Genomic DNA, 23,288 nt, shown 5'->3' with positions numbered 1-23,288 from the left:
GCCTGAACCTCAGCGTCAGGGAACTTAGCATCTCCCTGGTTTTGCATGTCCTTCCTCCCTCAGGTGTCTGGGACACATCCCCTCTCCAGTCCCTTATTTTCAGAAACTCATACACTTGTCCCTTGAGCACTATGAAAAGTCTTACATTGCAATGAGACAGAGACAACAGGGCTCTGAGGGGGAGGCCATGAGGAACCAAGACACGTCACACCAGGGCTCCCAGCTCCTCCTCTCTGCAGACTCACTATCACGCTGGGTTGGTTTTCTTGACAGTATCAAAATACAAGCCAGAACCCTTCTCAGAAGCCCAGCATTCTTTCTTTAAAGAGGCCTTTCATGGGCTACAACAGTCTGCCTTCTGATGTGACTCCTGCTGCTGCACGTGGGGCCACCAAACCGTTAGTCCTAGTACCCACTCCTGCTTCTGCCTGCTCTATACACCCAAGACTCTTCTTCACTCTACTCTTCCATCTGGACAAGAGGACTCCCTCAAGGAGCACTGGGCCAGGGAAAAAGCTATCAATTAAAAAGCAACTGATGAGGCTGACGAGACAGTTCAGAGGTTAGTACTCGATGATCTTCCAGAGGATCTGGGTTGGGTACCCAGCACCCACATAGCAGCTAACAACCACCTGTGCACCTCCAGTTCCAGATCTGATGTGCTCTCTTGGCCCCCATGGGCACTAGGCACACACATGTGGTGCATAGACACACATGCAAACAAGTCTAGGGAAAACAAAGCTGGGCAGCGGTGGCACACTCCTTTAATCCCAGCACTCAGGTGGCAGTGGCAGATGAATTTCTGAGTTCAAGGCCAGCCTGGTCTACAGACTGAGTTCCAGGACGGCCAGAGAAACCCTGCCTCAAAAAACCAAAGGGGGTGGGGAGGGAAGGAGGGAGGGACAGGAACAGGCGAAGAGAGAGGGAGAAGGTGGGAACAAGAAACCCAGTGAAAAGAGGCAGAAACTGAGAAAGAGATGTAAAGAACCATGAGTCCAGAGCTGGCAATTGGGGCAGGAGAGCGCTCAGAAGGAGTATTAAGGGCATGTACCTAGGTTCCCAAGAGCAGAACCTGCCTACAAGATAGCTGTGACACAGGCGGCCTGTGGTCTTCTCTTTTTTTTTAATTAATTAATTAATTAACTAACTAACTAATTAACTAATTAATTTATTTATTTATTATGTACACAGAAGAGGGCGCCAGATCTCATTACAGATGGTTGTGAGCCACCATGTGGGTGCTGGGAATTGAACTCAGGACCTCTGGAAGAGCAGCCAGTGCTCTTAACCTCTGAGCCATCTCTCCAGCCCCGTGGTCTTCTCTTTGAGTTTAAGGAGGCATTCCCTGTCCTTCAAGTCACCCAGTGCTTACTGAAGTCCAGACAGAGCACAGAATTACAGAGAAAGGCAGCAAGTACCAGGACTCAAGGGCACTGGAGGCAGGCAGAAGATTCAAGGTGGAGGATGGGTTTGAGAGCCACCCAAGAAGCTACACTTACCCTCAGACCAGGAGCACAGTGTAGGACACAGGCTTCCTGACAGGGGCTACAAGAGATGGTAGTGGTGGTGCACACCTTTAATCCCAGCACTTGGGAGGCAGAGACAGGTGGATCTCTGAGCTGGAGGCCAGCCTGGTCTATAGAGTGAATTCCAGGACAGCCTGGGCTACACAGAGAAACCCTGTCTTGAAAAATCAAAAAAAAAAAAAAAAAAAAAAGAAAAAGAAAAAGAAAAAATTCAAGGCAAAGAACCACACGTGCACATGCTGAGGCTGTATCCTAAGACATCACCCTAACATGGGAGCCACAGGTGTTTATTCAGGATGTATTCCAGCAGACAGCTGGCAGGCCTAGTCTGCATTCTGGGGAAGATGTCCAACCTGTCCCCATGTGTATGGTTACCCCCAAATGCAGCTTATGATGGGCAGTCAGTCACCTTTCTCTTATAGACCTGGCCTTGTGCTTCCGTTAGAGGGGGAAGGTGACAGAGGAGGACCTGGCACAGATGCAGGTCAGGGACCTAGTGGCAGAGTCATAAGGAATAAGCTGCCATGTATACTAAAAACCTGGACGTTTTGAGGGGGAGGCCTTCAGCTTCCTGAGCATTACTGAACCACACGGACTTCAGGAGCCTGCTATCAACTGCTGGGCATGGAGTAAGGGCAAGGATGGTCACTGTCCACATGAGGTAATCACATGGCATGCAAAGCAGTGTTCAGCCCAAATCAGAGCCCATGTAAGGAAGAGTGGGGGCTGCAGAACTCAGAACTCAGCCAACACCACATACCAACGTTGAGCCAAGGAAGCCAGACTACAGGGAGGGTAGGGAGTGTGTGACACTGGAAAGCTCTTCAGGAGGCTCTGGGTGATTTGGTTCTTTACCCTGCTGATTCAAATGTGTGTGTGCGCCTGTCAGAACTCACAACAGAGCAGCATTAGGAGAGGCTCTGCCCAGACAGCATGCATCAACAGAAGCCATGTGTTATATGTCCACAAAGACAAATATGGGACTCTCCCTTCTGCTACCCCCAGCCACCAGGAGCTGGACAGTTTCCTCTACCTACACTCTCACCATTTGTGGCTTCACCACAGGCCCAAACGCATTGGGCCTCAGAACACAACCACATCCCTAGAGCATAAGTAAGCCTTTTCTCTGTGTATGTTCACCTGTGGTGTGCATGCATCTGTGGTGTGCATGCATCTGTGGTGTGCATGCACACGTATGTGAAGTACTGGAGTTTACTTAAAAGTGTCTTCCTTGATGATTCTCCACTTGCTGCGTTGAGGCAGGGTGTTTTGCTGAACCCATTATCTGCCAACTCAGACTACTCTGGTTTAGACAGCCAGCTTGCCCTTGGAGATCCCATTTCCGCTTCCTGAGTGCTAGAGTTACAAGTAACCCTATGTCCTGCCCAGCTTTCACTGGGTTCTGGGGATCCAGACTCTGGTCCTCAAGCTTATACAGCAAGCACTTTATCCACCGAACCATCTCTCTAGCCTTAAACCTTCCCTCTTTTTCTCTTCTCTTTTCTTATTTTAAGATAGGGTCTCGCTGTGTAGCCCTGGTTGGCCTGTAACTCTCTATGTAGACTAGGCTGGTCTCTAACTCACGGAAATCCACTTGCTCTTACCTAGAGTGCTAGGATTAAAAGCATGCAGCAATGCCAGGCCCTTTCTTCATTGTGACTTAGACTTAAAGACCTCTTTATGGGGTGGCCATTCCAGAGTTACCTTTATCCTCTGTCCCAAGTAGCTCCTAGTAAAAAGCACTGCCCCAGGAACCTGGGCTGCTGGCCTTGGCACTGTGCATGTGTTTTGAGGCCTGCCCTATCTCTGCACAAAGGAGACAAGGCCACCCACCCACCCAGCCCTCCCCTCAGCACTCTCAGAGCTACCTGGCTTTTGTGGGGGACACGGGAACACTAGTAGGTGTGCTACGCCTCAGTGCCACAGGTTTCGACAGATGTGCCACTGCCCTTCAGTGCTCTCTCTCTCTCTCTCTGTGACTCTGTCTGAAGGACATGGCATCAGGACCCGCACCAGTGCCCTTCTGGTGTCCTGGCTTATCAGAGGCTACAGTGCCACACCAGGGATCTGAACTCCACAATCCAAAGACTGAACTTCAAGTTCCCAAAGATCGAGGGCCCTCAAGCTTGCTGAAAGGCAAGTATGCCACAGCCTGTGCTCACTCCATCCTGCAGTAAACCAGCCACCAACACAAAGGAAGAGGAGGGAGGGAGGAGACACAAGTTGCTTGAAGGGCAGGTGCCAGCATCAACCTACGACGGGTTGGAAGTAGACACTGGACTCCAAGACCAACTTGACCAAACACAGACCTTGCAGCCTCCTCTCAGGGTAAATGAGGGCATGGAGACAGCCTTGCTAGGGAGCATTGTCACTCCCTTCAAGGAAACCATACTGCCAACATTGCCTTCTTCTCGAACAGTGCACAGGACTCACCCTGCAGCAGCCCAAGGAGATGATGCCACAGAAAAGGTTCATTCAAGTCCCACATGGTAGCCCACCTATCATCCCAGTCCTGCGGAAGGAGAGGAAGAAGGATGGAGGGGAGTGGATGGAGGGCAGCAAGCAGCTCCCTCTGCACCAGCTCAGCCTTGACCAGAGGTCCAGGGCAGAGAGGGCAGTACACGCCCACAATCTCACAGCTGACAGACCTTGCAGAACAAGACACAAAACCCTGGGGTAACCTCTGTGGATTCTGTTTCCATGAACTAGAATTTTAGCTTCCACTTTTTTCAGTTTTAGAAGTGGAACATGTGGCCTTATACACAAAAAGGGAGTGCTTCACCACTGAGCCAGACTGCTGAACCCCGTTTGCTTCTAAAACATCTACACGGAGGGGTAACACACGGCAAAACTCAGTATCATCAACAGTACTATTTAGCGTGGAGGCGCTCACACTCAGGAGATGGAATCAGGAGGATAAGGAGTTTAGAAGCAACCTAAATGACATGAGACTCTACAATAAAAGAAGTACAATTCAGTGGCTTTTAGCATCAGAGCTATGAGACAATCACTAAGATGTCCCCTTGTACTGATCTCCCATTGCCTGGCCCCACATAGCTATTCACACCTTCCTTTCCAGATCTTAGTCTAAATTTTTAAAGGACACTGTTTTGTGTGTCTGGGGCACACATGTGACACAGCCTGCACATGGAGGTGAGGGACTTAAGTTTTCTCCTGCTATGTGGGTCCTGGGGCTCAGGCATAGGTTATCAGACGAGGTGGGTGGCAAGCCCCTTTCTTTATCCACTGGGCTATTTTGTGGGCTTTATCTCTAATCCTGCCCCTCCTTTTGTTCTCAGTGCTGGAGATGGAACTCAAGGCCTCATGCATACCTTTTTCTTGGCCATGTCCTCTAAATTAATTTCGTGTGGCCAGTCACTGGGGTCAGCATGGCCAGCTGTGGTTCATCTGTATCTTAAAACGTTCTCTACTTCCTTCTTCTGAATGCAATATTGACTTGCTTTACAGACACCTGGGTATCTCCTATGTCTTCTGGGGCTGGCATGCACCATGCTGCTAGGACTACGGACACATGAATTCCCCTGTGTGAAGAAACTGATTCCATTTTTTCCTCAGTCATGTCTTCATGTCTAAATGTGAAGAAAAATGTCTGCTTGTGCTACTTTACAGTCTGACCAAGGGCATACGAGAGGCTTTGGTTTCCATACATCATTGCCAATGCTTGCTATTGTCTGTCATCTTTATTATAGCCAACCCAGAGAATGTTCAATGCACTTCAGCTGTACTGTGCTATGCAGATGCCAGCCAGGCTGAACGGGTCTACAGTGGCTATGTCCTCTGTAACCTTACTGACTATGTCTAGTTGCCTTACTATGTGCCAAGAGTAAATCGTGACACCAGTAACCTTCTGTCCTTTAAAAATTGTTACCATTGTGTTTGTGCATATGGAAGACAGAGGACAGCTTGGTGGAGCTGGGTCTCCCCTCCCACCTTTATATGGGTTCTGTGGATTTAAGCTCACTTGCCAGACTTGAGTGGCAAGTGCTTTTATCCACTGAACCATCTCACCAGCCCAAGAATCATCTATTTCTAACATGAATCTTACTGGTCTAGGCCTCAGGCATTCAGAGCTATGTGGTTAGGTGCACATGTGCTCGTGACCGATTTCTTCCTTATTTTATAAAACATTCCTCTTTGGCCTGGTACACATCTTTAATCCTAGCATTCAGAAGACAGACAGGAGAAGAGTCTCTATGTGCTGCCCTCCAGCCTCAACTACATAGTGAGAGTCCCCACCCCCAAAGCCCCTCTCTTGCTTGGCAATCCTATAAGAAAACAGTTTCTGTCTTCAAATCACTTTATTGTTCATGAACTCACCTAGGGCTCTGGTGTTTGCTTTGTTCTCTCTCTCCTCGAACCTAGAGGGTGTCACTTAGAGAGACACTGTGTGACTGAGCTGGGCTTCATTATCCAGCCTGATGCCCCCTGCCCACTGGAGTGGCTGCTCTGCATACTTCTCTGCCTTCTTTCCTGTTCTCTTTTTCCTCAGCAACTTTGTCTTCATTTATATTAAACACTGGTTTTTTTCTTTGTATTTTAAAGTTATTTCCTTGTTTGAGACAGGCCCAGGCCATGCTGTAACTCTTGGTCCTCACGGCACTGGGTATCTTTTCAAGATTGATTGACCAAAATCCATGATGGGCAAAGTGCTGCCCTAGGCCCCATACCCCAAACAAGCTGCTGGTCCTCAGCCTACACTCGCCAAGGGGTGGGGGAATGTGTAGTAGTCCCAGGTCACATACTCCCAAGGCCAGTAAGTTCCTGAGAAAGTGCTTCCAGGAAGATGCTGTGAGCCCTGGCAGGCTCCCAGGTGCCGAGGAGCACAGTTTCTGTCTCACTGTGCCACCCACTGCCTTTTGGGAAGGAGATCTGATGCTTTCTTCAGTCATAATCCCAAATTGCCCCCTAATCTCAATTTATTCCAAATATAAAACACACACTACAGCCGGGCGGTGGTGGCGCACGCCTTTAATCCCAGCACTCGGGAGGCAGAGCCAGGTGGATTTCTGTGAGTTCGAGGCCAGCCTGGGCTACCAGGTGAGTTCCAGGAGAGGAGCAAAGCTACACAGAGAAACCCTGTCTCGAAAAACCAAAAAATAAATAAATAAATAAATAAATAAATAAATAAATAAATAAATAAATAAATAAATAAATAAATAAAATAAATTAAATTAAATAAAAAAATAAAAATTAAAAAAATAAAACACACACTACGAGACAGCCAGAAAAACTTTAGAGTGGAAGACAGGGGTATAGAGTGCTGACCCCACCACTACATCTGCCACCCATGTTCTAAGTCACCTGGCTGCAATGATACACACGGATATTCACAGAGCCATTACTTAAGTGATTTGAATCCAGCCTCCTCCTCAAAGAAAACAGAAATTCCATGTCTCTGCTACCACCAGAGCCTACCCTAGCCTTCAAAATGTCCATGATGGGAACATGAGACAAAGAGAAGTTTTGAAAAAGAGACAATTAGAATTGTCAAATAGACATATAGAAGCAGGCTGGAGAAATGGCTCAGTGGTTAAGAGCACATACTGCTCTTGCAGAGGACTGGAATTCAATTCCCAGCACCCACGTCAGTCAGGTCGTCCACAAATGCCTGAACTCCAGCTTCAGTGAGCTGACATGCCATCTTGGACACATAAACCGACCCACATACATAAACATAAAGAAAAAAAAAAAAGAATTTCCAGAAGCATATAGTTAAAACCCTTGGTACCAGTGGCCGGTGACCCCAGGCCTTCTCCACCCCCCAGTTCTGAGATGCTCCAGCCTCTGGCATAACACGGGATGACTGTTTGTACATGTTGTGTTGTACATCATTCAAAACAGCTGACACTCTGCTTAGGGACTAGCAACCAGAAAGTCCTTACATGTTTAGCATAAGCACAAATCCTTTTCTTTTGGGTGCTGGGCACCGAACTCCAGGTCCTGCGCTCTACCTGCGATGGTTAATCTTGACAGTTAGCCTGATAGAATTTAGAATCACCTAAAAGATACACCTCTAGGCCACTGTGAATGAAGGCAGCACCACACCATGGCCTGGGGTCCAATTCTGCATGAAAAGGAAGAAACGATTTGCATACCAGTCATTCCTCATTCTCTGCTTTGTGATCACAGAACACTGCTGTTGACCAGCTGCCTCATGCGCCACCCTCCCTGCCACAATGGTTATGTCCTCCAACCACTGCCCAACTAAACTTCTCCGTCAAGCAGCTTTTGTCAGGCATCTGTCATAGCAGTGAGAACATATTACTACTAGGCTACACCCTCCCTAGCTTGCTCCTTAGTTCTGACTGTGACTGGTTGAAACCGTTAGTGTGGAACTCATGGGGACAGACGGCATTGCCGGGGCTATGAAGCAGTGAATACAAATCTCACAGACACAGTGTGGAATGAAAGCCAGGTGACAAAGAGGACAGACAAAGTCTACAAATACAAACCAAGCTAACCTGATGGAAACTAAGCTGTCCAAAGTCAGGAAACCACATACCCTTGGAGGGCAGTGGCTGCAACCCGAGGAACATCCATGTTCACCTCTTGGTCTGGACTAAGGACCTGGTAGCACACACTTTTCAAATCTACAGAGCAGGTGCTGGGGAGACGGCTCCACCCCAAGCACCCACATCAACAGCAGGGCTTGGTGGTGCCTATAATATCAGGACTGGGGACATGGAGACAGGTGGGTTTCTGGGGCTCAATTTCTGGACAGCTTCTGAGTGATACCTGTAGCTGACTTCTGGGCTCCATGAGCACAGATTCCCATGTGTGTACACACACACACACACACACACACACACACACACACACACACACACAGAGTTAACAAAAAAACTTAAAAAAGCCAGGCATGTTGGCTTTAACCAGTAACGGGAAGCAAAGGCAGGAAGATGGATCTTTTTGAGTTCGAGGCTAGTCTAGTCTACATCCATAGTTCCAGCCCAGCCAGGGCTACCAGCAAGACCTTGCCTCAAAAGAAAAAGAAAAAAAGTTAAAAAAAATAAAAACACGTCTTTGGGCACAATTTATAGCTGACATACTACCTGGACGCCTCTAGTTTGGCTCATCTGACTGAAGAACCTGGAAAGCTGTGACCAATGTTACACTCATTGCTCCTTATATGTATCCTTATTTGTATGATTTGAATTTTGGAAACTAGCTTTGTCTTATCAAAGTGTGGAAAAGTGTGCTAGTTTACCAGGTCAAGCTGGCACTGTATGGAAATTAACAGCCATATTGGTCTAGAAATGTTCAGCTTAAAATATTTTTCCAGTTGAATAGGGTAATGCATAGCATTAAGCCTGCAAGGCTTTGTCTATATGCATCTGATAAAATATTCTCTTTATTTTATTTTATTTTTTTTTTCAAGACAGGGTTTCTCTGTGTAGCTTTGCACCTTTCCTGAATCTTGCTCTGTAGACCAGGTTGGCCTCGAACTCAGAGATCTGCCTGCCTCTGCCTCCCGAGTGCTGGGATTAAAGGCATGCGCCACCACCGCCCGGCAAAATATTCTCTAAATACAAGTATGGTGAGCCCAAAGCAAGGGTACCTCACCAAGCTGGGTGGTAGTGGCACATGCCTTTAATCCCAGCACTCAGGAGGCAGAGCCAGGCAGATCTCTGAGTCTGAGGCCAGCCTGGTCTACAAAGCAAGATTCAGGACAGGCACCAAAGCTACACAGAGAAACCCTGTCTCAAAAACCAAAAAAAAAGGGGGGGGGGGTGTAATCTCACCCTCACTACTCTGGGTAGGCACACTCATTACATGAGTACCCACAGAACCCAACTCCTGCCTGACACCAACAGAACACACACAGTGCTGGAGGAAAGTCCCTAAAGGTGACCCTGGCCAGATACTTCAGGGAAGACCAAACACAGAAACTAGGGCTGTTCCCTTCAAACTGTCCCCACACTGCAGAGGTTGCCACTGAGAGCACATTTCCTGTCACTTCATCAACCTGTGAGACAGGGTGACTACTACACCAGGAAGAAATGTGGCTGGGATGTTCCATCCAGGGAGAGCTGGAGCATGTGACCTGGCCCCCCACTGTGCCCACTGACCTGCAGGATTAAGTTTCTTCTCCATTCTTACACTTGTACCAGCCAGGGCCCTGGGGTCTCTAGTCTGTAGGCAACCCTCACTCCAGAGTCTCTGGGTGATCTGTTTCCCATATCCTTAAGTATCGTAAGAAATCATCCTAAGCAGCTTCAGTGAATGCCACATCCAAGAGACAGTTCAGAAACCAAGAACCCAGGGAGGGCCCCAGAGGATCAGAGGCCTGGTGCAGTCCTGGACTTCGGCAACAGAAGAGGGGCTCTTTCACCCCTTAACACTCAACTTTGGACTTCAGCAGCCCACCCACAAAGGGCAGGCCCCAGCGGACAAAATACGGAACAGATCTGGCATCTCCCTCTCCCTTGGCTTTAGGAGCGCATCCATCAAAGATCTCACTAGAGGGCTGAGGACCCAGAAGGTCCCAGGGAGGAAAAGGAGCCCAAGCCTGTCACTTTGACTTATTTTTAAGTAAGTCCTTAGGTTCAGAACAGGGCAGCAGAAAGCAGTCAGAGAGGAAGACAAGTTTTTGAGGGAGGTAGAGGATTGTTAGAGAGACAGGGTCCTGTGTATCCCAGGCTGACCTCCAACTCCTTATGCAGCTGAAAATGACCTTGAACTACTCAACTTCCTGTCTGTACCTCCTGGAATGATGGCATATCCTGCTATGTTTGCCCAGATGAGAAAAGCCTTCCTAATGGCAAATTCACGAAGATAGAAGGGAGGCTGGACTTTCCCACTGACCTCCAGGCCGTCAGGATTCTAAGGCACACCGGCCAATGTGGAAGCCCTCAGGGTCCCAACACTCTGGATTTTGCACAAAGCTGACAGACTGAAATCCCTGTGCACTATAGGGAACATGTGGAGAACTAGCTTCCTGCACCTCACCAGTTCTGGCCCTCGCTGGGTAAACATGAGGCAAGCTGGCTGGGATCCTCAAGGTGGGCAGAAGAGGTGGTCAGAGGAAGTTCCATCACAGGGTGGAAGGCTGTGCCCTCAGTGGAGTCTGGGGTAAATGCTTCATTCTAGAGTGTTCTGAAGAAAGGGTAATGCAGGTACTGGGAAACAAAGGTTTCTGAGTGAAGACCTGGTGGGAGGTTAGTCCGACTTCCTTCAGGCTTTCACCTTTGAGTGTCATAAAGCCTGAGTACCAGCTAAGTTCCCTTGAAGTAATTAGTGATGACCAGAAGAAACAGAAGTCTGTCAGAGCAGTGGGAGGCCCTTTCTTTGAGAAGTGACATAGGTAGGGCATGGCAGGCTGGCCTCCCTGAGGCACTCACACCAAAGGAATGTTCCAGTCCTCCTAGAACCCCAAAAGTGGCAGACCTACAGACAGCAAGGGACTTCCTCCTCCATGAGACTCACGGACCTGGCACTGACAGTGCCCCAGCCTAGGACTCAGGGACACCCTGACCCTGCACCTAGCCTCTGCTAGGCTCCAGCCCAACCCACCAACTCTTCTCACTCACCTGTGTGAGGTACGCATGTCCACAGGCCCGTCCCCTACCATTCCTTCGCCTGATCCCGTGGCCATGGCCTCTGTTGTCCTCAGCAACCCCTGGGCTGGACCTGTACCCAGCTCAGGCATCACCCTGGTGTCTCCGTCCACAGTTAGCTCTGATGGTCCTCTCTCCATTTTCATTTTCTTGCTCTCCACATCATCCTCCGTTAGGTCGGGTTCAAGGGCTCGCTTCTGACTGCGGGTTCGACATGCTTCTTCACTCATTCTGTATGTGAAAGGGAGGACACAGCATTTGAACCAGGCACAGGAGAAGCAGACCCTTCTTAAAGTCTGGAGGGTGATTGTTTTCCTCATGGAGGAGGCTAGCTGGAGAAGGGGCAAGGATAGGACCGTAGAAGTCCCTCCAAGACTTTCTTCACACCTTCAGGATGACTGGGCAGGAAAGGGGTCCACAGGCCTCTGGGGTGTGGCCCTCTCTGAGAAGCCATGGAATCCAAGTGGGAGGAAAGCAGTAGCAGCTATTACTGGACAGGGTCCTTCTATGGAGGAACGGTGCTGAATGTGAGCTTGAAAACCAGCCCAGGGGCCCGGCACCTGCACTGTGATGGTGCATGGGGGACTTGGACAGAGGTGACCTCAGGTGCTGTGTGCCTGAGCTCCCTTCTGCTGCTCCCCTCCAGGGAGCCAGAAGTGTGGGTCACATTAAGCTCTTTGTTTGGCAGGGATACACTCTTAGCAGAGTACAGACTGGTCCATCCCAACATGCCACCGCACGGCCCTGTACCTGTGGCACACACATACCTTGATTCAAAGAAATAGGAGGAAAAACAAAAAACAAAAAACAAACAAAAAACAAAACCCACAAACCGCTGAGTCAGTTTTTGATCCCATGACATCACTGGGCTCCACATGACCCTTCCCAGGATTCAGTCAGAAAGACAAAGCACTTTCCAGAAAACCAGTCTGAACCGGTTCCAGACAACACAGCTGAAGTGAAGTGTTGTTAACCCTAGCAGAGACAGGACAGCTTGCTGGCATTCCACAGCAGGGTCTGGGACAAGGCGCTCTTAAAGGGGCCGCTCAAACCCCAGGTCTTAACACTACAAGACACCAGACTAGGGAAAAGTCAGAGAGACCCAGAGTTTACTATGGACAGGCAGGAAAAAAATCTGGCTGAGTTCTGGCAGGATCCAGGGGATAGTTTTTCATGGGACATTTGTGTCCCATGGGAAAAAAAAAATTATATATATATATAGAGAGAGAGATATCTATCTATCTATCTATCTATCTATCTATCTATCTATCTATCTATCTATCTATCTATCTTGCCCTGGAGAGAACCTCAGCTCACACCTCCAGCAGGCTCAATGGGAATGCTTTCTGATTCTGTAACCTAGATGGCAGGGTATCTCCTTGCAGGTACCTCAGTTTCCACACTGGCAAATATGGTAGGGAAGGCCTGTCCTGGACAATGCCAGTTCTGGAACCCCTTCCAGGTTCTGGGAGACTAGGAGCATCATATCAAGGATGTGCTCCCATGGCCAAACCAGAGTGTCATGCCCCCCCTCCCCAGCTCCCCCATCCAGTCACTCTCTTCACAGACCCAGAAGGCTCCCTGCCCCATCTCAGAAGACTGAGGACCCAGGAGCTTCAGCACGGCACCACCTAGGTATGGCTGATGCTTTAACCCTAGGTATGACTCAGTATAGAGTGGATCGGGATAGGGTCCCAAACCCTATCATCTGCCCCCAACTCTGCCACTCTACACTAGACCATGACAACCTCCCCAGATTCCAGAGCATCCATTCCACCCCTTCACTCCACCAGCAACTCTCAGCTCTGGAATTCTACAGCTTTGCTCTTCCTCCAACACAACTGACCAGAAACCCCATCAAATCTGCTGACAATTGTCTGTCTTGTCTCCCTGTGAAAGCAAACAACGTCACTGCCCTGGATGTCAAGACTGCCTAAAGCAGAGCTGCTCTGAGTTCTAGGACAAGTGAGGAGGCAGCCTGGTAGTATCCTCAGACAGGATACAAGCACACCCAGGCCTGGACAGGGAAAGATGGGAGCCCAGGACCTCTGACAAGAAGGACATGTGGGAACTGGGGGTCATTATGACTCTCAAGAGTGAAGCTTGACAGGCAGTGGTGGCGCACACCTTTTAATCCCAACACTCGGGAGGTGGATCTCTGAGTTCAAGGCCAGCCTGGTCTACAGAGTGAGTTCCAAGACAGCCAGGGCTACATAGAGAAACCCTGTCTCGAAAAACCAGAAAGAGTGAAGCTCTAGGTCTGGCCCTGCCCTCAACACCTCACCACTACAACTGTTGCAGCCAGGAAGGGCTTTCCTAGGGCAGACTCAGGCCTTGGCCTCAGACTCTTAGTTCTTCTGAATCCATAGAGACCCTGCCTGAAGTCCATCTTCTCCACCCCGCTGCCTCACTCCCTTGTTGCTATGAAAGGGTAAGGGGCCAAGCGGTGGTGGCGCACACCTTTAATCCCAGCAGCACTCAGGAGGCAGAGGCAGGTGGATCTCTGAGTTCAAGGTCAGCCTGGTCTACAGAGTGAGATCCAGGAAAAAAGGGCTAAAGGAAAGTAAAGAGTCTAACAGGGTTGGGGGAACTGTTCTCTGTATCTCTAGGACAACTCCCCTTCCACAGTCACATGGAGACAGTTACCTGCTCAGAACTCAAACTGGGTCCATGTGTTAGAAGTCTATCAGAGGGCCAGGCGGTGGTGGCGCACGCCTTTAATCCCAGCACTCGGGAGGCAGAGGCAGGCGGATCTCTGTGAGTTTGAGGCCAGCCTGGGCTACCAAGTGAGTTCCAGGAAAGGCGCAAAGCTACACAGAGAAACCCTGTCTCGAAAAACCAAAAAAAAAAAAAAAAAAAAAAAAAAGTCTATCAGAGAAGCTTGGTGCTTGGCCCACCTCGGCCCAAAACCTTGAGCTGACCTCAGGGTGGGCTAAGTAAAGGCAGGAGAAAGGATGCCTAGGATTTGCCTTCCCACCTCCAGAAAGACAAGCAGAGGTAGGCACCACAGAGGTCCCAATCAGGCTGTGCTCTCTCTACTAGTGCCTCAGCCTCCACAGCTGTGCCCTTGAGGAGTGACCAACCCAGCCTACCAGGGTATTCTGTGGTAAGAGCCCCAACCTCCTCAAGGTCAGCAGGACCAAGGTCTCCCTGGAACTAGTGCTGACAGCCACTGTACTGCAGGCAAAGTGGGCAAGAAGAAACCAGCCTCCCTTAGGAAGCATCCTAAGAGGCAGAGTAAGGGGCTGAATCACTCACTTGCAAATGAGGGTGGGTTTCAAAGTTCCCAGAGGGAAAAAGAAAGCTGCCCCACCAGAGTAATTACCACAGGCCTGTTCAGGAGGATGAGTCTCACCAGCCACTGCCTGCATAGCAGCAGCACAGGAAATGATGATCAATTTAAGAGTAGAGATATGAAGGTCAAAAGGGCCATCGAGTTACTAAGGAGGTGGGCTAGAACACCGAGAGCAAGAATCTCCCTGCTCTCTCCCAACACTCAGGGCTGAGCCCCATGCCTTCACGGTGCAGCAACCCTCACAACCATCAGTGGGGCCTGAAGGCTGGTGGGTAGGTGGGGTACAGCAAAGGGCTCCCTCAGCAAGAGTTCTATACGGGTGCCTCTGCCAGTCCTGGGACCAAGGGGACCGAGTCCTTGTGGTACACCAAAGGTGGGCCTCTGAGGTAGCACAAACACCATTAACTGCTTATCTGGAGGCTGGAGAACCTTGGGCAGGAAGCTAGCTCTAAGTCAAATGCCGTAGACCAAATGTTGCAGCAGAGACCAGAACCTCTAAGAAGTCCTCTAGAGCCAAGGTACCCAGCACAGGCTAAGTACGGTGGGCCAGTGACCATCCCCTGCTAACACATAAGACACAAGTCACACAGTCCAACTGCCACACTAACACACGATGCTAAGTCTCCCTCAAGAAGGGCTTGGGGCCAGCAGCTGCACACTCTGAAAGAATGAAAAGCTTCTCCAAGCTGAAACTGAGCATCATGCCAACACTCAAGAGGTTAGACTCTGCTGTCCTGTTAGTGTAATACTCCAAAATGTGTGCCCCAGACATGAGCAGAGGAGGGCACTAAGTGGGTAAAGCATGGACGAAGCTGACAGCTGATGTTTGTAACCTGGGGAACCTTAGCCCCAGGGGGAAGGAAGGAAGGAGGGAGGGAGAGGAGAAACAAACACTTCCCACCCCTTCCCTCAATGGCAGCCCTGGGCCTCTATCAGGGGAGCTGCTATCCTAGGGGCTGAGGATTACTCCACCCAGGAATGCACAGCTGGGCAAAGACTGAAATGGCCAAGGGTGTCAGGTGACAGGTCTGAGTGGTTAGGGGAGCAGAGAGGCAGAGGCCAGGTGGGAAAGAGGGCATCAGAACTCAGTCTTGATGGAGATGGTCCAGATGGACTGTGGGGGAGGTGACAGGGCTCCAGCATGGAAGCATGATGACAGGGAGCACAGAGGTCCACCTTGCTCTAAAAAACTAAGGGCTGGTGGGTGGCAGGGCACAGAGACTTCCCCCTATGGTGTGCTCTGAAGCTTTACCAAGCACCAATGGGGGAAGGGGGCTGCTCTGGTTTTATTTGGTTCTACTCAAGCAATGGACTCTTTGGAAAATGGGGAAGAAAAATTTAATCCTACATTTTGATGCAGTGGAACTCTCCTTTAGGGCAGCTTCTATCCTGGGGCTTTGAGAAACATCACTCCTATCTGGAAGAAGGCAGGTCTCATGAAGCAGCTGCACTCGTCAGACAAAGGCAAGGACACATGCAGCCCAATCATAAGGCACACAGGTCCTGCTGCCCAGCTCCTCCTGGCCTGCAGCTGGCACTCTCCAGAGAGTTGTGACCCAAGCTGGAGGCCAGGTCACCCCTATCAGCAACTGGGGCTTGGGAGCCTTGTCCAGCCTGACCACATGGCACAGCCATTCTCCTGAACATTTGGAGGGGGCCCAGAATAAGGGAGAAGACAGCTAAGTTGTGACAGGCAGGTCTCCTCAAAAGCAGAACAGACACTTAGACCTGCCTGGGTAGGCCCAAGTCACTTCCTGCCACACATCCGAATGACCGAGTAGCTGAGACTCTTCTGGAAGAAATTCAGAAAAAGCCCAAGTCTCAACCTTTAAATATTGTCAGGCCTATGTAAGGGCAAGTAAAAAGGATCCAGGGCCGAGAACAGAGTGGAGGCTCAGTTTCCCCACCCTGCCTCACCAGCATATCAAAAACACATAGGAGTGGTTACTGAAAACAGACTGAAGGAGAAAAATTCAAGTTGTTGAGTAATAAATGTACAGAGCTTTAAAATGCTTACCAGTAGCCTCTTAACCTCAAAAGGACTGAGGCAGGAGGATTATTTCGAGTGTGAGACCAGTCTGAACTACAGGGTGAGTTCCATGGCTACCAGTGCTATAGTGAGATCCTATCTCAAAACCAAACAGCTTTATCTACACAGGGTAAAAAAGAACTGAAAGAAACCCCTCAGATGAAAACCACAGCTGCCCCTGGACAACGGGAAGCTCTGAACAGCAGCTCAGGAGAACGTCACTGCCCTGACACGGGCTCCTGTGACACCGGAGTGCCAACAGCAGCCAGACAGGTCTGAGTTCCGGAGTTTTTGTTTGGTTATTCTTAATGTTTTAAGATTTATTATAGCTGGGCAGTGATGGCACACACCTTTAATTTCTGCACTTGGGAGGCAGAGGGAAGTAGATCTCTGAGTTTGAGCCAGCCTGGTCTACAAAGCAAGTTCTAGGACAGCCAGGGCTACACAGAGAAACCCTGTCACAGGGAGGGAGGGGGGTGGGGATTGATTTATTACTTGTATTAACTACACACAGAGGCCAGAAGAGGGCGTCTGACCCTCTTAGGGACAGGTGACTGTGAGCAACCACGTGGGTGCTAGGCACTGACACGATCTTCTGCAATGCTCTTAGCAACTGAGCCACCTCTCCAGCCCAAAAAGTTCACATGAATTATATCCACTCAACCTTTTTTTTTTTTTTTTGGAGACAAGGTCTCTAAATATGTAGCCAAGGTTGGCCTTGAACTGAGAAATAAATCTGCCTATGCTCACAGAGTCACTACACCTGAACTTTAAAGGAAAAAAAGTATTTTATCTATGAGTGTTTTGTATGTGTGCTGTGTCAGCCTGAGGAAGTCAGATGAAGGTGCCAGAAATCTTGGAACTTGGGATCTAGAGCTATGGATGGTTGTGAGCTACAACATGGGTGTGGTGTGGGGAACAGAATTCAGATCTTCTGGCAGAGCAATGAATGCTCTTACCCTCTGAGCCCCCAGTCATCACCCCTCCCAACCTAACATACATGAAATCAGGAAAGCCCCAGGAGGAGATGCTGAGACCAGAACCCCTCCTGCAGGGTCCCTGGTGACTTGCAGTGAGAGGGTCACACTGGCCCTTGCCAAATGGCCTTTCCCAAATACCTCACTTAAGCCTGGGCTCATCAGATGCCAAACACCCCAGAGCCTCACAAGCTGAGGACAGGTGTGTCCCCTCAATAAGGTGACAGGAACCAAACTCTAGGTAAGCCTAGTAGTCAAGTTCCCACCTTCTCCTTCCAATACTGACTTGCAGCAGCATCCTCCACTGCATGGTACAAAAATGCCACACATTAATCCCGGGTGCCATGCATGTCTTCACCTTCAGGCACGCTGTGCACCCTACTGTACACATCTGAGGCCAGGAAGGTGGACACCCTGGACAAAACAAAAACTCCCTGTACAGTGATCAGGGAATAGGCCACTGACAACAGGCCATGGGGTGGTCAGGCCAGGGGAGACTCCAGCACCGAAGGGTGACTAAAGGATTTCACATAAAGATGGTTTATAAGAAGGTAGGCAGCAGCAGCTCAGAATGTACTTTGTCTCTGTAAGAGACAATGTCCTTGGTGTGTCCCTAGCTTGGCAAAGGAAACTCTCTCTCCCTCTCCTTCCCTCTCTCCCCCCCTCTCTCTTTCTCTCCTTCCTTTCCCTCTCCCACCTCCCCCTCCCCATTCTCTCTCTCTCTGCCCAGCAGGCACTAACTAAATGAATGAGCAGATGTGGAAATGTGGACTTCTCTCTGGGGTTGGGGCTGGTAAGACCCCTGGGCCCCACCCAAACACTCTGTGTCTCCTTTTGTGTTAACATGAAGGCAGGGTCTTCTTTACACCCAGTGAGCCTTTACCCAGTAGCATCCCCAAGGTCATCCCCACCAACCACCTGTAAGATCCAATGTGATCACCAGCCCCCGGTTTAAAAGGGCAAAACTGAGGCTCAGCCAGGTGAGGTAGGAGTTACCTAGAGTGGGAGGATGCAAGGACTGCAGTCTGCACTGCTCTAGGCAGAGCCCTGTAGAAAGCATTCCCCTAATCACCCTGCAGGTTCTAGGGACCAAGAACACCTTAGGAGTGAGTGTACGTCAAGCTGGATATGTTCTACTGGGACACACACAGCACAAACGCATTTCAACTCCACCGAGTGCCATGAGAACACACCTACAGCTGCAGTGTTCTTCTAAGCCACTTAGGATGTGAAATCAGGCCTATGGGCAAAAGGAGCCAAAGATACTACCTTTCAGAACTCCACTCACAGGACAGAAAATATGGTGACCAATCAATATGACAAATGGGCTACAACAGCTAAATCCCACACCCATGTCACAGAGACTCTAACTCTTGCCTTGGGGAGACCTGAGCTTGCTGTGTCATGGTGGGCCGTGGGACCCAAGGAGGGGATGGGCATGAGCAGAGGTGGCATTTTGCAGTGCACTTGTAGTTAAGTTTCACTGAGAGCTTTTCTGGACTTCAGGGGAAGCAGTCCAGCGAGAGCAGTCCAGGACCTCTGGTGTCTGGGGTCATGTCCTCTCTTGTGGCAGGACTGTCTTGAGGTCCTGACAGCACATACTCCGGTGGGCACGGCTGTGTCCAAATAAAACTATGTGCCATGATGGGCCACAGCCTTCAGGCCACCTAAGCTAGTGTTTCTCCTAGACAAAACCACACAGGGAAAAGCAACAGCAGTGCAGCTCTGGTGTCCTCTAACACAGTGGTCAACAGCCCACTTCCCCAAACACAGCCCAGAGCAGATCTACCCAGAGGCAGAGCGTTCAGAAGGACGTGCAACCAGCAAATTCAACCCAAACCCAGGACAAAGGCTTAATTAAGTCTCTGAAAAGAGCAGACAAGCAGCTAGCTCCAGGGTTGGCCTCAGCCTGTCCTAAAAACCTCACACATGTGTAACTCTAAAGGCAGAGGGCCCTCAGACAAGGAAGTAACACGCTACAAATACAACTGCTGCAGAGAATGAAACTTTAACCCAGTTCCAGTGCAGAGCTCAGCCAAGGGCTCCAGGGATGACTCTGTGAGGGTATGGGGAGACAGTAGAACCCGAATGTACTACATTCTGGAGGCCTATGGCCCATGGAGGCCCTGTGGTAAGATGCAGCTACAGGATCAGGACAGGTCTCCAGGGCATCTAAAGCTCAGGTAGGGACCACATGCACCAGTGAAACCCTAAGATTATTAACCAGGTACTGGGGGCGGGGGATGGAGAGATCCAGGAGGATGAGGAATCATACTGGCTTCCACTCCCAGGAAGGTCCTGAGGGAAAGACAGATGCTGTGGGATGTCTTTCTGTGTGCTGTGAATATGTGTTGCTCCCACTGGCTAATAAATAAAGCTGTTTTGGCCTATGGCAAGGCAGCTGAGAGGCAGGTGGGAAATCCAAGGAGATATGGAAAAAAGAAGGGCAGAGTGGGGGGGGAGGCACCAGCCGCTGCCCAAGGAACAGCAAGATGCTAGCAGACCGGTAATGCCACAGCCATGTTGCAATTTATAGATAAATAGAAATGGGTTAAGTTATAATAGCTAGCTAGCAAGAAGTTTGAGCCACAGGCCATCCAGTTTGTAATTAATATAAGCCTCTGTGTGTTTACTTGTGTCTGCGTGGCTGCGGGACCAGGTGGGACACAGTAAAACTTCCAACTACAGACAGAGGTCCCAGAAGGAAGTCACTGGGCACTGAAAGTCTACACTAGGTACAGTCAGTTCTGCTACTCTCCTCAAAACTCTTAGACCTACCTAGCTGAGTAACAGCATTCCACTTCAAACCTAGTGAGGCACTTAGTCCAGTGTTCGAGGGCAATATAGGTACTAGGGGACAGACTAAAAAAAACAAGACATGTGACCCACAGGTGCTTCTGTCCAACGACTACTTGAAGGCCCCTGAAACCTGACCAAGGAGCACTTGGCTGCATCTAGACACCAAAAGTGGCAAGGAGAGGGATAGAGTCCCAGACAAGATGCCTGACCAAAGAGCATCAGATCTCACAGGACAGACAGCAGACAATAAACAGAGGACAGAAAGGAACATCAGACACTTATACATCCTCAGCTCCTGAATGCCCAGTCAGTGGCATACAGCAGCCTTGCTCAACATGTACAAACATGCATGTATACACTCCCAATACTCACTAGTATGTACATCAACACATGTGGGATCTCAAGAGTCCTTACTGTTCCCAGTATGTCTGTCTGTGGCCAGGATAGGAGTGTCCCCACATGGGCACCCAACCTCAAGCTGTGTCTTCTGCTGGCCTGTAGCCCAGGGAGAGGAATGTGCTGCCCAGCACAGCCATGTGAGGGAAAACTGAAAGCTATGTAGTAACCCAAGGCCTAGATTTGAGGTATCATGAGCAGGCCACAGCCATCACTTCAGCCTGAGACTGCTAATACCATGAAATGGAGCTCATAACCCTTACAGGCAGGCCAACCCTCCTGTAGAACCCAGCCTGATCCTTCATCCATGCTGCTGCCTAGGAAGGACAGATGGTTTTCACAGGAAGTCCCCAAAGGTTCAGAAGAAACGTTCCCTAGAGGACACACTGAGCAAAAGTCAAGGGACCAAGATGTGTCCCATGTCCCTTTCACAGAGGCACCCTCTGCCATGGTGCTTCTCACTGCAGCTCTTCCCTGCAGGAGGCCCGGGGTGGGGAGGGAGGTTGTAAAGCCCACATCTAAGAAAAAAGGAGGTTCCACAGTCCATGACAAGGAGAATCAGGTCAGAACCCTTACTACTTTCCTGCCTGTGCACAGCCAACTCCCCTACACACACCTCCAGCCCACAGAGCTGAGCTGCCACATGAGGTATCACACAGAAGGTAATCAAAGAAGTGTATCTTCAACCAGAAAGTGGTGGCCCACACCTTTGATCCCAGTACTCAGGAGGCAGAGGCAGTTGGATCTCTGAGTTTGAGGCCAATCTGGTCTACAGAGTGAGTTCTAGGACAGCTGGGGCTACATAAAGAAACCCTGTACTGGAAAAAAAAACAGAACAAAAAAAACACAACAAAATCAAAGTATATCTTTAGTCAGATCATGCTGAGGAAAAAAAAAAGCAGCAGCCTTGGCCTTGACCAAAAAGCTTGCAGTCTCTGCGGCCTCCACCACTCCACCATGCCCCACACCCTAGCATCCCAATGGAAAGGCTAGCTCTGCACCCCTGCTCCCTGCCCACAGGGCTCTTCCACCAGGTCTCAACTGATAATTGCAGCTTCTATGTTCACCTGTTTACATATTCCCACCCTCTCCCGAGGACAGGAGACACCTCTGTGCCACCTGGGCCCAGGGCAGGCACAATGCTCAGCACAAAAGAGGCACTAGATGGACACACTCACTAAACAAACTGAAAACGAAGCAGAGGCAAGCTTGCTTTCCCTCAGTCCCCTCCTGTAAACTAAGCCAGTGTCTTCATGCCAAGAAGGAAGATAACGATTGAAAGCCCACAGAAGCCAGCAGGCCATGTGACACTTCTGCAGCCCAGTACTCTACAAGTAGCCCGGACAGCAGAGCAAGGCATCTAGAAATTCCAAACCAAGCCAGGCATAGTGGATTACCACATAGGTAATCCCAGCACTGGGATCTGAAAAAGGAGGACTGCTGTGAGTCCAAATACAGAGTGAGACACTGTCACCACAAAAAAAAAAACCAAAAACAAAAAAAAAAAAAACACCAAACAAACAACACCTTTAATCCCAGCACTTGGGAGGCAGAGGCAGGCAGATCTGTGAGTTCAAGGCCAGCCTGGTCTACAGATCTAATTCCAGGACAGTCAGGGCTACACAGAAAAACTCTGAAAAAACAAACAAAATACCAATACGGTGAAACAGACAAAATCTCCTCATGAAGGCCTGATATCCAAAACATCTTCAGACAGAGGACAATTTCTTATGGCTGTGGACAGTCAAGGGAGCTTTGCTTAGAATGTCTGAGTTCACAGCAGCCCCACCATATCAAGGAAGAACAAAATGACATATCAATTCAAAAATTAGGAGAACACTTGACTAGACATTTCTTGCAGCCATGCAAATGACTAACAGAAAGCTCACAATGCCTGCCAACTCCAGCTCCAGGGAGTTGCCCTCTTCTGACCTTGAACACCCACCCACAGAGCACATGGGCGCGCACACACACACATACATACAAAAAAATGTTTTAAATGTTCGGGAATTACAGAGAATTACACAATACTGTGACTATTTTAATGCTACCAGATACCACACTTTGAAATGGTGAGAATGTCAATTTTACCTGGGTGATTTTTTTGTTTTTTGTTTTTGGAGGGACTCAACCCCAGGGGCTGCAGCTGACTGGGCCTGGTGATCAGTAACACAAGCCAGTTCTTAAGGAAAGATGCTTGATCAAGTATAGCTTCAAAGTCTGAAACCACCAAATAGCCATGGCAGCTCTCAGGGGAACCAGAGGGCCACAGCAGTTTACCACACACCCAGGATTGATTGAGCCTGTCCCAGTAAATGTGCCAATATCTGAGAGTGCAGCCTGTAGAACATGCATGGGACAATACACTCTTGAGCATCCATGCTGGAGGAAGCTGTGGTCCTCTTCAGTCTACAGGTCAACATTTAAGATCCTGTCTCAAGCCGGGCGGTGGTGGCGCACGCCTTTGATCCCAGCACTCGGGAGGCAGAGGCAGGCAGATCTCTGTGAGTTCGAGGCCAGCCTGGGCTACCAAGTGAGTTCCAGGAAAGGCGCAAAGCTACACAGAGAACCCTGTCTGGGGGGGGGGGGGGGGGAGATCCTGTCTCAAAAGTAAAGAATGAGTCAGGTAGTGGTGGCACATGCCTTTAATTCCAGCACTCAGGAGGCAGAGGCAGGCCTGGCCTCAAA

At 49.6% G+C, this 23,288-nt stretch overlaps 1 protein-coding gene across 13 annotated transcripts in view; it reads right to left on the bottom strand.

The window, feature by feature from the left end:
- Positions 1-23,288, bottom strand: part of Gatad2a (GATA zinc finger domain containing 2A) — a 97,085-nt gene that overhangs the window by 20,122 nt on the left and 53,675 nt on the right. For all 13 annotated transcript variants that reach the window (XM_059244724.1, XM_059244730.1, XM_059244727.1 and 10 more), the window contains one exon: positions 11,078-11,335. In XM_059244724.1, the coding sequence (XP_059100707.1) occupies positions 11,078-11,335 (258 nt within the window). The remainder of the gene's footprint in view (positions 1-11,077; positions 11,336-23,288) is intronic.

The sequence above is a fragment of the Peromyscus eremicus genome, chromosome 17 (assembly GCF_949786415.1).
Source record: "Peromyscus eremicus chromosome 17, PerEre_H2_v1, whole genome shotgun sequence".
Lineage (NCBI taxonomy): Eukaryota > Metazoa > Chordata > Mammalia > Rodentia > Cricetidae > Peromyscus > Peromyscus eremicus.
The sequence above is the reverse complement of the archived record's forward strand: the minus strand, read 5'-3'. Positions and strand labels throughout refer to the sequence as shown.